This window comes from Lineus longissimus, chromosome 18 (genome assembly GCF_910592395.1).
Source record: "Lineus longissimus chromosome 18, tnLinLong1.2, whole genome shotgun sequence".
NCBI lineage: Eukaryota > Metazoa > Nemertea > Pilidiophora > Heteronemertea > Lineidae > Lineus > Lineus longissimus.
Genome location: NC_088325.1, coordinates 13,688,351 through 13,705,757, shown reverse-complemented (window position 1 = coordinate 13,705,757; position 17,407 = coordinate 13,688,351). Strand labels below are relative to the sequence as shown.

Below are 17,407 nucleotides of genomic sequence, written 5' to 3'. Positions count from 1 at the left end.
AAATTCGCTCGGAGAGGTAATTGGCTGCGACTCAGAGATTCTAAGAGAGGGGTTGTTGCTGATTCCACAGGGTGAACATCGTCCCTCCATATACACAGCTATTGAGGACATTTACAATTTGCGCCAAAAACCTCGCTAAATTTCAGCAGGGACATCCATGACGAATACCTCGAAGGGGCCGAAGACATTCTGTTGGATGGCAAACGGCTCAGCTGGAATTGATCAAAGACGACCACGACGAATATTTTCAATCTCCCGGTCGCCGGGCCGCCGGGCCATGTGAATTTTACATACAACCGTTGAAACGACGATCACCATTGACGACGCTTGGAGACTGAGTAGGTCGAGTGGGACTTGGCAACGACCGACGACGCTTGGAGATTGGAATATTTTATTTAGCAAATTATTGTGTGGTTTATATTAAATAATGTCCAATTTCGCACTTAAGGCTTTATAGCCTTTTCAATCAATCAAGAACATATAACATATCACATATTTTTAAAAGTCAAGCTAAATAGTTTTTATCATAATAGAAAAAAGTTTTATTTTCTACACTTTCATTTTATGTCTCACTCAATTCGCAAAAGAAAATGGCGTATGGCTTTTCTTTCTTTATTTTGGCTGATTTTTCGTTGGTAAACACACGATTTTTGTGTGCAATCGTTCTCCAATGCCGCTGAAAATTACCCGGTTAAAAGAAAGAAAAATCTTTCATTTGCAGATACTCTTACCCATGCTTATGCGCCCCTTCAAAATCATCATATCGCCATCAAATCAAAATTTAGTTGTCATCATAACGATGACATCACTTGCAATACATGACGTTCAATCATCGTGATCATTGATGACAGTGACCACAACAGGAGGATGTGTTTTTAGGCCCTCCCCAGAAGGATTGGAGGAACTGAAGGCTTCCTAGGGAGGAATGGGCAATGATTGATGCATGATTCACTTATTTGTTGTCTTCTTTTGGAGACCTGAGACATCCTTCTTGGACCCTTTAGTGACAACACGCTTGTGCCTGTGGAAGATTCAGACAGAAGCCAGCCAGGAATGAGCTGAGGAGATGAGTAACAAACCCGTTAGTCATGACGTGTTTGAGGTCGGGGATCTGAATTTGTCCCCAGGTGGTGTCAAGTCAGATCCCAAAGAACTGACTCCTGTAAAGGTTGAGCCATCACAACAACATCTTTCTGTGGATTCTGGTGATCATTTCCATCCAAAGATTGAAACAGAGTCAGAGCTGGATTCTTGTGATAAGTTCAGTTCAAACATTAAAACAGGGCTGGACTATGGTGCTCAGTTCGGTTCAAACATTCATAAAATGGAGCCGGCTGATCACACAGCAAGTGAGATTCATGAGACTCAGATGCAGAATCATGCAACGGATTGCAGTAGTGAAACAGAGTTGAAAATAAAGACTGGGGATAGCGAAGTTGGTTGGGCTTTGCACGGTGACACGAAGATCAAAACAGAACCTGCTGCTGGCTCTGTTGGGCATCCAAGTTCATCAACAAGCGCTGATTCATTCATACCTCCAGATGAGGCGCCATCAGGGCCTGTTCCAGTAAATCTGATACCTGCACCTGGGAGTCGGGGTCTGTTGAGAATCCACATTGAGGATCCACTCCACCCTGTGCAGAGTGGAATCGTGAAAGATGAACCAACAGAGGAAGAGATGGAGGGGAATCCCTGTGGTTTCGATATTGTCACAGACAAGGTAAGTTTGTTAACTGGATCTATCAACTTGTTACTTTGTTTAAAGCCTGGGATGGACTCGGGCCGAATACTGAGGCATTCAATCATTGTCCTGGTCATCGTAGATAACTGTGTATGATTGAATAAAGAAGAAGTATTGAATGAAATACAGATGAAGTGATCCAGTCAGTCTATAGAGGAGCAATGAAAATTGTAAACAAAATTGAACTTTCTGATTTCTTGTATTTCTGTCCTGACCTCCTTGGCTGTAATTCTGCTTGAGCAATTTCTACTTGGTTGCCACTGCTGGGCTGATACCTCTCTTTCTCTTATCACAGCAGGATGTGTACTTGAGCCCACCTGGTAATGATGCTGGTAAGTCGCTTTACATCTTAATTTCAAAAACTGAAGCAGCACTGAATCGCATGTTTGTCCTAAGAAGACGTTTGTTACTGCATGTTAATGAACTGTTGACCCTTTTATATGTGCAGCCCGGACTTCCTTTTTGTTCATAGAAGTATTTTCCCGTGAAATTGAAAATGAATTGAGTCTGATAAGCCTGCATTCATCTAAGTTACAGATGGTTTGATGAGTGCATGACCTGTAGTGTTTTGTTTTGGTATCGTCTGCTTGGGTCTAGTTTATGCGGGATTCTGATCCCTTTACGATCATATTTCTTTCTTTCTCACTGCAGATCAATCATTGGGCAAGCGTGATGTCTTTGAGGGTCTTGATGCCATGAACAGCTCTTCAACAAGAGGCCAGGACGAGCTTTCTACTCTCAGTGGAGGAAGGCCATTTACCTGTGACCAGTGTGATAAAACCTATGTAAAAAATGGTGATCTTGTCCGACACAAACTAGTTCATGTCGAAGAAATACCATTTAAGTGTGACCAGTGTGACATAGCATGCAAAACCAAGAGTCGCCTTAGATCTCATAAACGACATATTCATACAGGAGAAAAACCTTTCGTGTGTAGTCACTGTGGTCATGCATGTAGATTGAAAAGTGAACTCCTTGGCCATCAAAGTATTCACTCAACCGAAAAGGCATTCAAGTGTGACAGGTGTGATAAAGCTTTTGTTTATTGGAATGAACTCACCAGGCATGTTGCATTACATGCAGGAGAAACAACGTTTAAATGTGACTTTTGTTACGAAATATTCCCAAATGAGAGTGACCTCACTGAACATAAACATATCCATACAGGAGAAAAGCCATTTGCCTGTAATCAGTGTGGTAAAACATTTAAGCGGAAATTTGGCCTGATTATACATCAGCGTAAAGTTCACACCAAGGACAAACCATTTGCCTGTGACCAGTGCGATAAAACATTTACCTTTCCAAGTGAACTGGCGCATCATAAGCATTTTCATTCAGGAGTAAAACCATATGTCTGTCACCAATGCGATAAAAAATTCACCACATCAGCCTGTCTGTCGTCACATAAACGTTGGCATTCTAGTGAAAGACCATTTGCCTGTGAATATTGTGATAAGGCATTTCTAGTGAGACATAAACTCATTGAGCATCAGCGTATTCATACTGGAGAAAGACCATTCAAATGCGACCAGTGCGATAAGGCATACATGCGGAATTTCCATCTTACCTTACATAAGCGTACTCATTCGGGAGAAAGACGTTATCAATGTGACGAGTGTGATAAAGCATTTACAACTGGACAGGCACTTAATTACCATAAACATGCTCATACAGGAGGTCACGAAAAACCTTTCGCATGTGACCAGTGCGATAAAGCATTTGCTACAAAGAGGTATCTCGGAGTGCATCAGCGTATTCATACTGGTGAAAAACCATTTCGATGTGACCAGTGTGATGTATTGTTTAGACACATAACAGCTCTTACAAGACACCAACAACTAACATGTACTGGTAGAGGACAATTACACGCACTCAAGTGTGACTTGTGTGAGGAAGTATTCAAAAGCAAGCTGGAACTTACTGACCATGAAGCTACTCATGCAGGAGAAATTTGGCTGTAACCAGTGTAAAATAAATTTAAAGGGGGTCTATAGTCAGGAGCTAGGTGGTAAAATTGGTGATCAGGTTGGGAACTTAGCTTAATTTGATTGAGCGGAACAACTATGATGAGTTTCAAAGTACTGTGAGATAGGAGAAACCCCTATCAATGACGTCATGTAACTGAATGTGACCTACCAAACTCCTGTCTACAAACTCCTTTAAGTCCAAAACTTAATTTGAATCAAATCTATCGGAGTATGTCCAATTATGACAATAAAATGACCTTAAAGATTACATGTTATTTTGCTTCCTATTTCCGATGTGAACTGTCCTTTCAATTCTCGAGAGGCTGGTTTCCAGTCTGGTGAAGCACCTGTGTAGCAAATCAACAAAACTCCCCATGATGGCAATGTGGAAATGGACAGTGTGAGCAATGTGGACTTGACTCTGGTCCAGTTCTGAGGACGGGCAAATAGGAACGAAAGTTCTCATGTGGGAGTGTCTTCTAATTGGGTTGAACAACCTCCCTGGTTGTGGCCAGTTGTGACATCCTTTTTCTTCCTGCTCCTCTGTCCTCCTTATTTAGCCAAGGATAGAATTGTCTGGGGAATACAATATTCTAGTGGTCCATGCTCTCTTTTAATCTAAGCAAAGTCATGCTGTGTTACGGGCGTACAATCTGTCTTGTTCAAGGGATTTCTTAGGAAGAGCAATGCCCGTGGCTAGGGACAGTTTTTGTGCACTTGTCATACACCATAGACAACCGCCGGGTGGATCACGGCTGAGCTATTGCATTTAACGACGATCCCAACATGAATGCTACGTTGCAAATAATTATTGATTATATTTATCAAAATTTATTGTTTAGTTTAATGAATGCATCTTTATTGATAAAAATTGTATTTTGTATATCATGATATTGATTTGGTCAAGATTTGGTTTTATTATCATAAGATAAGGGAGATTAGTTTTTATTGTTGGGCTTCTTTTTATGACTCACTCAAATCAAATAATTAAATGGCGTCTTTTTTTCTTTGTTCATTTTTTGGATGATTTTCGTTCGGTAAACATTGGATTTTAGTGTTAAATAAAAGCCAGGTACCTCGGAAACTTATGCAGTTGGAATGTGGAAATATATTCCACCGTTAGAAGTAATGCCCATGACGTGCTGAAGTTCTTTCTTGATTTTATTCACCCAATTCAGAATCAGACGTACATACCAGGCGGAGGAAGCCACTGTTTGGGCCCTCAGAGGCTTCCTCCGCCTGGTGTTAAAGGGTCTATTCGACTATTTTCACTTCTTGGAGTGTAGTAGTGACAATGTTTTGATTCAAGATTTCTTTTTGCAGACGTCTTGAACCCTGGTTGGATATCTAACGAAGCCCAGGTAGAGCTTTGGTATGGATGTTGTTAGCTCTGAACTTGATGATCAACATCATGGACTGTATGAGGTCAGGGAGCTTGAGCAGGGCCAGGGATGTGTGGTCAAGAACGAACCGGAAGAACTTGCCCACAAATTGGATGATTCATCTGAGCAAGATCAGTCTCTTGGTCCATCTAGTAACCAGTTCAGTTCAAACTTCGAATCTGAATTTGACTCTGGTGATACGTTCAGTTCAAACATTCGCATAAAGGCAGAACCAGATGTTGACACAGTGAGTGACATTAGTAAGACTTTTTACTGCACAGAGGGTGCATCAGATGATTTCAATGACTACGGAACTGAGTTGACTAAAACAGAGACTCCAAGCTCAGAGTCTGAGTTTGAGGAGTCTAGTGCTCAGGATAATGTTACAATCAAAACGGAACCTGCTGATGACTACTATGATGAGCCAAGTTCATCAGCAAGCTCTTATCCTTACGGGGCACCAGCTGGTGAGTGGCAGGGAGAAGGAAATGAGTTGCTACCTTCAGCAGGGCCTGTTCCTGTGTGCCTCATACCAGCAGCTGGGAACCGGGGTCTGTTGAGAATCGATGTTGAAGACCCGCTCCATCCTGTGCAGAGTGGAGTCGTGAAAGAGGAGCCTGCAGAGGAAGACATAGACGGGAGTAGTAACGATGCCAGCGTGGCTGATGATGATGTAAGTTCGTTTGGCCTGACTGTCAAAAGCATCTTTTGCACATTTGGCCTAAGAACAAAAATACAATGTACGTCTCATCTTTCTAGAAACACATCCAGGAATCAAATCAAAGACTAAACTGATCTCTGGGTCAGATTTGATTGCCAAATAGTCTCAGTTCAGTTTTTGAGACTTCCTTGTATAGATTTCAATGCATCGTTTTGAATGTGGACTTAGAATTTCATCAACATGTTCAAAGATAAACAGCTTCTGCATTAAAGATACTTTATCACAAATGAAGTTTGAAAGCTCCCTATTCCAGGGTTTTTATGAATATAGTTGAGTGTAAAATGGTTTCTCAAAAACATTTCAGCAGATGTGTTTGAACCAAGACAATCAAGCTGGAGATGACACTGGTAAGTTGCTTCTTCAAACTCAATGACTGTATCAAGAATAAAGAGTATGATTCCAGAACAACATGTATAGTCCATTTCATGAGAAAAGAGCACTGCACAAAAGAGCCTACCATGGCTGGGAAATTTTGTTAGTACAGCAGAACCTCTCCATCAAGGACACCCTCGGGACTGACAAGTGCTGTCCTTAATAGAGAGGTGTCCTGATTACAGAGGTCAAATTGAATTAAAACAACCAATTTGGGACCATAACTAGTGTCCTTGATAGAGAGGTTGTCCTTAATTCAGAGGTGTCCGCTAAGGGAGGTTCCACTGTACATGTATTTTGCTGCAAATGGCTCAGGCTTAGTGATCTATAGTCTTTGCACTTTGAATTTTTATGCATGTTTAGGAACCAAATTCTCATTCAAGTTCAAATACTCCTTTGAGAACAGTGAAGCACCCTGATTGGCAGGAATTGGCACAAGCTATTCAAGAAGTGTATACCAGGTGCATAGATTACTGTAAGAATATCTACATGTCCTTCATGTACTTTAGTTGTGCATATTATGAAAGCCACACAGCCTTGTCAGAAAAGTTGTTGGACAATTCTGTCCAAATTTCTGCCATGGCAAAACTGATTCTTCAAAGTCTTCAAAGGAGTGCAAATACTAGTCAATTCTAATGTTGAAAGGTTCCTTCCTAAAATTTGCTTGATGCCAGTAAGAATCGGGTTTTAAGTAATGTGTAAAGGGATCAAATACGCACCTGTGTGATTCATTGTTGACTTGCACTGCAATATATCCATGTCCCCCATTTTTTTGGCACCGGGTAAAATTTGTGATGATCCTTTAGTTCAGTTTACATGACTATGTTGTCACCAGTGACAAACAACATATAGTACTTCCTTGAGGATACATAAATTGAATTTGGAAGACGTATTGTTCTTGTCTCTCCGTCAGGAAGCATTTGATGATGCTCAAAGTTCATGACATTTTTTTCGGTGCTGAAGGGCGGCCTGGCAAAGCAGACTGGGAAACCTTGGTCTTGTTCTGTGTTGCAGCATTTTTCGGACACATGAGGTCCACACTATTGCAGTAACAGATCTGAGGGAGTAGAATCTGACACCAACCAATTGTGACCAAGAGCAAAGCATGAGAAAAACCAGTCGTCGAGTTCAATCCCGGCCTACACGAAGATACTATGAGGTAGCTTGACCTTCTACAATGAATGCACAGCTGCACACCAGTTAGATGCCAGTCGGATTCCATTCTCAGCAGCCATCAAGGAATGCATGCATGGGGCACCGGATTTCCATCACTGAATTGAGTTATGTTGTCTCACCCTGACAGTGATACACTGATACACAGGAAAAGAGGAAGTGTGCCCTAGAAAATCAACCTAGGGACGGATCAACAAAGGATTTTACCAGTTACGGGGACCATCATGAGTTTATGACTGCCCCTGTTGCGAAGGCACTAGACTGAGACCTCAATAACAACTGCTATTTAGGCGTTCTCCGTTATATTTTGCAGTTTCATCTTCTGGTTGGCGTGTCGAGGCCAATTATCCGCATTCTGTAACCCGGTCCCAACTGTCTTCGGTTGAAACAGGGAACAAACAGGACAAGAATAAAGCACATAAGTGCAAAAGATGTAACACAACATTCCCATGGAAAGGATTGCTTGAATCTCATAAGTGCGGAGTGAAACCTTTCAAATGTGACCAGTGTGATAAGTCATTCAACCATAGTAATAACTTGAAATATCACAGACGAAGCCACACAGGGGAAAAACCTTTCACATGTGACCAGTGTGATGAAGTATTTTCGCACCGAACTTATCTTACACGACATAAAATGGTTCACACAGGAGAAAGACCATACACCTGTGACCAGTGCGATAAAACTTTTATATCCAATAGTGATCGGACCAGACATAGGCGTATTCATACAGGGGAAAGACCATTTAAATGTGACCAGTGTGATAAAGCATTCACACAGAGTAGTGCACTCTCTAAGCATAAGTATCAACACACAGGAGAAAGACCAGTGTTTCGCTGTGACCTGTGTGATAAAACCTTCACGCAGAGTAGCGCGCTCTATCAGCATCAACGCAATGTCCATTCAGGAGGAATACCTGGCTACAAGTGCGATGTATGTGGCAAGGCATTCAAAAAGAGTAGCAACCTGAGCCGGCACTTACAAATCCATACAGGAGAAAAACCATTCGCCTGTGACCAGTGCGGTAAAACATTCGCGTACAGTAATGATTTGACAAAACACAAACGGGTTCATACTGGAGAAAGACCTTATGCCTGTGACCAGTGTGATAAGATCTTTGTCTGCAGTGGCGATCTTGGCAGACATCGACGAATTCATTCTGAGGAAAGGCCGTATGCGTGTGATCAGTGTGATAAAACATTCAAGCAAAGTAGTACTTTGTATCAGCATAGATTTACTCATACTGGTCAGAGACCATTTGCCTGTGACCAGTGTGACAAAACGTTTGCATGGAGTAGTGAAGTTTCTCAGCATAAACGTAATATTCATTCTATCGAAAGACCATTTGCTTGTAGCGAATGTGATAAAACGTTCAAGCAGATGAGTACACTATATCAACATAAACGCTCTCATACTGGCGAAAGACCATTCCAGTGTGACCAGTGTGATAAGTCTTACACACGAAGCTGGGGTCTTCTCGAACATCAGCGTATTCATACTGGAGAAAAACCATTCAAATGTGACCGGTGTGATAAAGTGTTTGCGCTAAAAAGTAGTCTGATTTATCATAAAAGTGTCCATGACAGAGAGGGCAAAGTGGTGAAAGAATCACCCCCAAATGAGTACGGGTAACTGGGGGTGTAACTGTAAATTTGGATTTCCAGATCAAAAACGCTTTTGAAAAGTCGACTGTACTAGACTTCCCAGATGACTGTATAACACACATTCTCTGTTATATTTTGCAGTTTCATCTTCTGGTTTGCGTGTCGAGACCAATTGTACGCATGCTACAATCAAGTCCCACCTGTCTTCAGTCAAAACAGGAAACACCTTAGTCAAAAAGGACAAGAAAAAAGGTCACAAATGTGAAAGATGTAACGCGACGTTCCCGTGGAAAGGATTGCTTGAATCTCATAAGTGCGGAGTGAAGCCTTTCAAATGTGACCTGTGTGATAAGTCATTCAACCATAGTAATAACTTAAGATATCATAAGCGAAGCCACACTGGTGAAAGGCCATTCAAATGTGACGAGTGTGACCGGGATTTTACACACAGAACTAATCTTTCACGACACAAAACAACTCACACAGGAGAAAGACCATATCCTTGTGATCAGTGTGATAAAACCTTCATCACTAGTAGTGATCGGGCCAGACATAATCGTATTCACACAGGAGAAAGACCATTTAAGTGCGACCAGTGCGACAAAGACTTTGCTTATAAATCTCATCTCACAGTGCATCAGCGTATTCATACGGGAGAAAAACCATTCAGATGTGACCAGTGTAATGAAGCATTTTCAGACGGAACTTATTTTACCAAACATAAAATGATTCACACAGGAGAAAGACCATATGCTTGTGACTTGTGTGATAAAACTTTTATATCCAATAGTGATCGGACCAGACATAGGCGTATTCATACAGGGGAAAGACCATATAAATGTGACCGGTGTGATAAAGCATTCACACAGAGTAGTGCACTCAATAAGCATAAGTATCAACACACAAGATAAAGACCAGTGTTGACTCAAAAAGAGTAGGGCCTTGAATTGACACTTACAAGCTCCAGAAAGACCTTCATGGGGAGTGGCGATCTTTTGAGACAGAAACGAACTGTTATTTAGATAATGTAAATGTATTACATGTATAAGATGAAGCAGCGAATAAAGTTTGGGACTAAAAGTTAGTTATGTTTTTTATGAGTTCAATTCTCACTTTGTGGCCACTTTTTGAAGCCCCAGAAAGTGTTCTGTGGAGCCCGGGCTTAATCCCTACTCAGTTTCCCGACTGGTTCCCTACCGCTCCACCCAGGTCCATTGTCTCAGAAATATGGATGTCCTTGGGAGGTTCTGTTGGCCAATACAAACATGAAATGTCACCGAGTCGTAGCAAGCCTTCTTAGATTAGCTCTTATTCTATTTGCAGTTTCATCAGTTGATAATAGGGGTGGATTTAAGTCAGAGAGTTCCAAAATAGGCCATCGCCAGTCCTCTGAACATTCAAGGGAACATCGGAATACCACGGAGAAAAACAAGTCTCACAAGTGTTTGGATTGTGGCCGGGAATTTACAGAAAAACGTTATCTGAAACGACATGAGCGTATTCATACAGGAGAAAAGCCATTTGCGTGTGACCAGTGTATCAAAAGGTTCAGTGATAAGACGATTCTTTCTAAGCATAGATTGACTCATATTACTGGAGAACAGCGATTTGTGTGTGGCCAGTGTGACAAATCATTCGCAAATATGAGTAATCTGTCCCGGCACGAACGTATTCATATCAAACATTCAGACTCGCAACCTCTTGAATGTGACAAGTGTGATGAAATATTCGAAGACGATTATGCGCTGTGTCAGCATAAATTGACTCATGGAGATAGACCACATGCTTGTGACCAGTGTGATAAGACATTCAAGCAGAAGGGTAATCTTAATCAGCATAGACGCATTCATAGAGAAGTCCCACTTGCATGTGACGTGTGTGGTAGAATATTTGATCACGAGAGTACCCTTTCTCAGCATAAATCCATCCATACTGGTGAAAGACCATTTGCTTGTGATCAGTGTAATAAAACATTCAAATTGAAAAATACGCTGAATCATCACTTACGTTGTCATAGAGGAGAAAGACCATGTAAATGTGACCAGTGTGATAAATCATTCATTTGGGCGAGTGCTCTTGAGCGCCATAGACTTATTCATACTGCAGAAAGGCCATTTGCCTGTGACCAGTGTGATAAAACATTCGTGCGAAAGGATGCTCTCAATCGGCATAAAGAAATAGTGCATCGATACGAGGGTTACTCGGTGACGATAAATCTCGATGATGGGGAAAAGCAGTAGACACAAGACAGGAAAATCATTTGAGGAGCCACATAGACTATTGGGTAACACTGCTGGCCACCATGCCAATGGGTCCAAGTGTCTGATGTACCAGTGGGGAGTCTGGGAACTACAACATCATTGGGTGGTACCAGGCGGTCACATATAACCAACCTTAGCCTTGTAATGTTTATACTGGGTGTGTTTGCCATCTTGATAAAACATGTTGTGGTCAAAAGAACTTGGCAACCCCCATAAGGTCTGTCGAAAGTGATATTCTTTGGGAAAATACATTTCCTTCAGGATTAATCTTTTTAAAGGGGCATTACAGGCAGAAATGAGGTGGGCTGGATTGATGTTTGAAAATTGCCTGATAGGTGTCTCTGCTAACCATCTCAGTCCTAATAGAGATCACACTAGTTTTCTCAAGTTCACCTCTGCCTTGTTCTACTTGCAGTTTCATCGGGAGTCTATGAGGGTCTGATGAAATGTGACAGTGCTGCTGAGATGATACAGACATTGGACAATCCTTCGAACAAAAGTGGTCAACAAGTGACGACTTCTAAGACACTTATCATTGAGCATGTCGGAACCGCAGTGGCAAAGTCGACAGATACTGGAGAATCTGAGACTACTTATTCCGAAGAAACACCTTACTGTTGTTCGATATGTAACAAAGAATTCAAGTGGTTCACTGAACTTATCTGGCATAAGCAAGTCCATGAGTTAAAATGTAACTTTTGTGATAAGGTGTTAACCAATGATAAGGACTTTGAAGAACATAGACACATTCATAGTGGAGATAGACCCTTTACATGTGACCAGTGTAATCAGACGTTCAAACGGAAAAACGAACTAAAAAGACATTGGATTGTTCATTCGGAAGAACGGCCGTTTGCCTGTGGGCAGTGTGAGAAAACTTTCAAGAGTGAGCGCAATTTGGGTCAGCATTTGAAGAACAGTCGTGTGTGTAACACCATTTGTGTGACGCCATTTGCTTGTGACCAGTGTAGTCGAAAATTTCCAAATCGGGACCAGTTACATGACCACAAACTTATTCATACTGGAGAAAAACGTTTTGAATGTGACTTGTGTAAGAAAGTTTTTCGATGGCGCAATGAGCTCACCTGGCATAGACGTATTCACACTGGTGAAAGACCATTTGCATGTGACCAGTGTGATAAAGCTTTTATACGTAGAAGCGAGCTGAACAAACACCAGAGCACTCATTCAGTAGAAAGGCCATTTCCTTGTGACCAGTGTGATAAAGCATTCAAGAATAAACGCAATCTGGTTCAGCATTTGAAAAGTCATGCTGGGCTGATTGCAGAGAAGCCATTTGCTTGTGACCAGTGTGATAGCATGTTCCAGTTCCACGGTAAACTCATTGAGCATCAGCGCATTCATACTGGTGAAAAACCATTCGAATGTCGCCAGTGTGGAAAAGCATTTCGTCAAGCACATGGTCTTACTCGTCACATGGTGTCACACACAGGAGAAAAGTTGTTCAAATGTGATCTTTGTGATAAAGCGTTGTCTAGTCAGAGTCATCTTGTTGAACACAAACGTATTCATACTGGAGAAAAACCATATAAATGTGACCAGTGTGATCAGGCTTTTATACAGAAGGCAAACCTTGTGGCCCATAAACGTATTCATACAGGTGAGAAACCATTTGAATGTGTCCAGTGTGGTAAAGCATTCACTCAAGCATCTGCACTGACACGTCACATGTTGTCTCATTCAGGAGAAAAATCATTTCGTTGTGATTTCTGTGAAAAAACATTTGCGAGGCAGAGTCACCTTGTTCAGCATATCCGTATTCATTCGGGAGAGAGACCATTCAAGTGTGACCAGTGTGACAAGACGTTCACACAGAAAGGGAATCTTGCCGAACATCAGCGTATTCATACAGGAGAAAGACCATTCATCTGCTTTGAATGTGGTCAAGATTTTCGACAAGCCACTGGTCTGGCGCGTCATATGCTGTCCCACAAGAATCCATAGCACCCAGGCGCTGTACCACCCCTTTCCCTTTGCTCTGAACCACCCCTTCCCCTGTGCTCTGAATCACCCCATTCGTCTAACCTCTGTATCACCTGCTGGCACTGCCCTCAGCTCTTTCACTTAGAGACCACCTGTTTAACCAGATCACGTATCATCAGCTATCTCCAGGCCTTACAATCGTCCAGCCCTTGCAGGATACAAAGCCAGCCCTTGTATACTAGTTTGGGGAGCACAAAACTATGATGAAACATCACCAAAGTCCAACATCCGCTCTCGAATGTTCATTCTCAATGTACGTACTAGTAGTCTATTACATCCCATTCTATTATAACTGCATAAGGTTGTATTCTGTGTTGTGACATAACAATTATAAGAATAAACATATGTAAGAATACAATTGTCTTCTTTTTATTGTGATCCCAGAAACATCTGAGTTGGAGTCAACAGGATATTCCTCTTATCTGACTGATGTACCACTAATCAGGTCTTCAGACATGTCAAAGTCTCCTAGTCAACAAAGCACAAATCACATGAAAAATAAGATCGACTGCTGGCTTCTGGACCCTTGGCTTTTTCAGTGTGCCTAACGAATAGTCTGGGACACTTACGAAATGCGGCCTTGCCTATTCTCTAAGAGGGGGGGTACAGCCAGTCAATCTGGTATTTGGCTGGTGCATAGCAATGTCTGCATTGGCAGCATATACAACGAACATATAGATCAGCCACAAGTCATGTACATATTCTCCATGTTGTTGGTGGCTAACTCCCCTCCGAAAATGCCCTGGTTGTCCCCGAATTGTTTTCTGAATTCTCCTGAACGGCCTCTAGTAATTCAGTGGAGAACTACCCGACTCGAGATTTGCAGGTGCGAAACCCGTTTGCACCTCTTCCCTCCGACTGGAGCACTGGGCGCCCACGAGTCGCTTCAAGTTTTGTCCGTCTATGGCCAATTCTCCAGGTCGGACTGGTCGCTGCACTCGAGTTCCAGAGCAGTGACATGAAGAGCCTTTGTGGGACGTTGCTAGTTTGTCCATGGTTCAGCCCTGCTTCTTTTCCCTGAGGTGCCATCTCTAGGCAACCGTACCAAATGCGGTCCACACCTGTTTCAACCTTTCTTTTCTTCTTCTAATTGCAGTGTCATCTGACGACCTCCAACACGATGACATCTGGATATCATCACGATCTTCCAATCAGGAGACATCTGGGTTGCCCAAGCAAGCGTCTGCTTCTGAGAAACGAACATCTGGAACGACCAAACATCCGCTCCCGAGTTCCACTCAGATTTACGTTTGTGACGAGTGCAACCAAATATTTCAAACTATGGGCAACCTCAACAGACATAAAATCCTCCACACAGGATTGAAACAGTATATTTGTGCGTTTTGTAATAAAGCATTCGCCCAGAAAAGTTCTCTCGTCAGACATCAGCTTATTCATACTGGAGAAAAAACATTCAGATGTGACCAGTGTGACAAATCTTTTACTCAAAGGGAATCTTTGGTCAGACATGAGCGTATTCACACTGGTGAAAAACCTTTTAATTGTGATTACTGTGACCAATGTTTTGGAGACAGTAGTTCACTTAGCCAGCACATACGTATCCATACAGGAGAAAGACCATTTCGCTGTGACCAGTGTGATAAAACATTCACACAGAGTAGCTCGCTCATTCAGCATAAGCGTATTCATACAGGAGAAAGACCATTTGTTTGTGATCAGTGTGATAAAGCATTCATACACAGTAGTAAATTGATAATGCATAAACGTATTCATACTGGAGAGAAACCATTTCGGTGTGACATGTGTGACAAGACATTCCACAGAAGAAGCGGGTTGAAGTCGCACTATTTGGTTCACTCGGAAGAGAGACCATATGAGTGTGACCAGTGTGATAAAGCATTTAAAAATAGCAGTAATTTGCTCAGTCATAAACGTATCCACACTGAAAAAAAACATTGAACTGTACGTAAATCGATAGGCCCAAGGAACACCCGAAAACACTGTACACGAAAGGCGTAGGCATTTAAACAGAGACTGTGACATTTCAATATATTTTGTTTGTTCTCATCACAAATAATAAACATCATAACTTCAAATATAGGACTGGTTATTTGATTATTATACATGTGCTGCGTCCCGCAAAACAGCACCTGAATACCGAGGCTGGTGACGGCGTGCAAGGTCCTTTTATCATGAATAAATCTGAAGGCAGTCACAACCATAGGGGATCCACCACAAAAACCATCCTCTACATTCCAAAACCACTAAAATTCTGGGACATACACCAAGCAAGTGGTCGTCCTAGAAGAGACAAGAGAATCGGTCACGTCGTCATAGTGACGAAATTTGGCAATGATGCGACAGAGTCACAAACTATGCACTGTTGACAGTGTTGCGCACAGCAGGCAGACGAAGTGTCGTAAACCGTCATTGATCCTCTAGTTTGTGACTTTTTTTACAAAGACTGACCATGATAAAGTCACTGTCAATACCTCAGAGAGAAAAAATCATATCTGGGACATTCTATCCTTGGACATTTCAAACTTCTACACCGACATGCATTGCCATTCTCATGGAATCACACGGATCGTCTGCTATCTGTTTTACCTACATTCCAACCCAGGTTCTCCCAGGTGAGGCATCCTTAAACAAGCATGAAGCCATGCTCCCACTGAACAGCGCTCATCATGCGTTATCTTGTCGACACGCTGTTCGGCCCAATACGCCCACCAGGCTGCCAATCCCGGTGACTTTGACGTGAGTGCGACCTCGGCACAAAGTTCATTGGAAACTCCTTTCGGTTTGTTGCGTGATTTTCTCCCTTCTAATCGTGACTAAGTCTGGCCCACCTGGCTGCTGTCTACAGTCTAGTTTAAAAGGGGGACCACTGGCAGAGCTGGGGCAGGGGTACTGATCAAAGCTAATATAAAGCAACGTTCTAAAGTTAAGGAGGATGAACAAGGGCCGGTCATGTCGGTGGCTTTGCGAATATCTGCGTCATGCGTGCGAAGGTACGGTACCAATTCCCGCGCCTACACCAACCTATTCGCACGAACATTCCTATCCTTCTCATGATCGATTACTGAACACCAATAAATCTCACCTGATGATAGCTCGGTAAGATGATAAAACATCCTTAATGAACAGATGGCTCCCGGTGATGAATCCACGGGCAAGAGATGTGTTAGCCCTCAGAGTTCATACTGGCCCTCAATGTATTGACATTACTCTGCTTCCAGACAACGGGTAGGCCTATGGGCGGATGCTACGGAGGCAATACCGCTAGAAGTTCAGTATGGTCTTAGAGTACCAGCCAATGGTTACTCCAAGCCTTGTTTTAAAGTTTGCCTACATCACCATCTTAATATGCCGAGAGTGGCCGCAAAAATTCCCCTGCAGGTATTCCAAGCAGTGGGTTTTGTCAGAACTGACATGATTGGTGCCAGTACGTGTGGATATTTACTCTTTTTACTTGTGGCACACACAAAAACAAGGTACACGAGCGGCGTAAGCCTTTAAGTATTTCTCATTTCTGAAATAATTTTAGAAAGATCCTCACCAGGTTCGATGCTGAAGCTGGTAATGTTTGTAAAAACATAACTTGTTTGTTTATTAATCATTGCCTCGAGCTGTGGAATCTGAACTAATCCTGTTGTTAATGGAATATCTCCCGAACCTATCCTCAACATCACCGGTGGCTGCGTACTGTTGGTCTTTTCCTGGCTGCATAGTGTCGGCATTTTCACCCACAAACACTCCGGGCGCAGTGGACTGGCCTCGTCCTGTCGCCCAGTGAGGAAGGAAAAATGATCTGGATGACGGAAATGGAATGCATAATATTCAAGCTTCGAGATCGCCAAGTCCCTTTATCGAGTTAGGTACTCTAACTGAGCAACCGTAATCAATGTTAGTCCGAAAGAAATTAGTTGACTTTAAAAGGATGCCTAGTAGTTGGGATGCCAGTTGAAGACAATGCAATATCAGGGGCATAGCTAGCTTGTGTTCGGGGGGGGGGGCAAAACACCCTTTGTGCTGCCCCCCCCCCCCCCCACAAAGCTGGTGATTGTATGACGCCATGTTGTAATACTGATACAGGTGGGTCAAGGTGTAAACAAGCCTTGCGGCGACACACGTTCCAAGCCTTTCGGCGACAGAGTCATTAAACTATCTATGAATGAATTGTGCGCTCAGGGTGATATCGTACCAGGATTTCATTAGGTT

General features: G+C 42.5%; 2 protein-coding genes across 10 annotated transcripts; both read left to right on the top strand.

Moving 5' to 3' along the window:
• Nucleotides 1-578: 578 nt before the first annotated feature.
• Nucleotides 579-3,936, top strand: LOC135502310 (zinc finger protein ZFP2-like). The gene is made up of 3 exons (XM_064795032.1): nucleotides 579-1,720; nucleotides 2,037-2,073; nucleotides 2,393-3,936. Exons 1-3 carry the CDS (start codon nucleotides 1,067-1,069, stop codon nucleotides 3,700-3,702), a joined length of 2,001 nt encoding a protein of 666 aa, XP_064651102.1. The 5' UTR covers nucleotides 579-1,066; the 3' UTR covers nucleotides 3,703-3,936.
• A 748-nt stretch (nucleotides 3,937-4,684) lies between these two features.
• LOC135502079 (zinc finger protein 431-like) lies at nucleotides 4,685-13,538 on the top strand. Of its 9 annotated transcripts, none has more exons than XM_064794610.1 (5): nucleotides 4,685-4,745; nucleotides 5,032-5,763; nucleotides 6,119-6,158; nucleotides 7,670-8,674; nucleotides 9,102-10,025. In XM_064794610.1, exons 2-5 carry the CDS (start codon nucleotides 5,083-5,085, stop codon nucleotides 9,869-9,871), a joined length of 2,496 nt encoding a protein of 831 aa, XP_064650680.1. In that variant the 5' UTR covers nucleotides 4,685-4,745; nucleotides 5,032-5,082; the 3' UTR covers nucleotides 9,872-10,025. The 9 variants fall into 9 exon arrangements, with proteins under 9 accessions (XP_064650680.1, XP_064650675.1, XP_064650682.1 ...); XM_064794605.1 differs by having other exon boundaries at nucleotides 6,116-6,158; XM_064794609.1 differs by having other exon boundaries at nucleotides 4,689-4,780; nucleotides 6,116-6,158.
• Nucleotides 13,539-17,407: the final 3,869 nt, after the last annotated feature.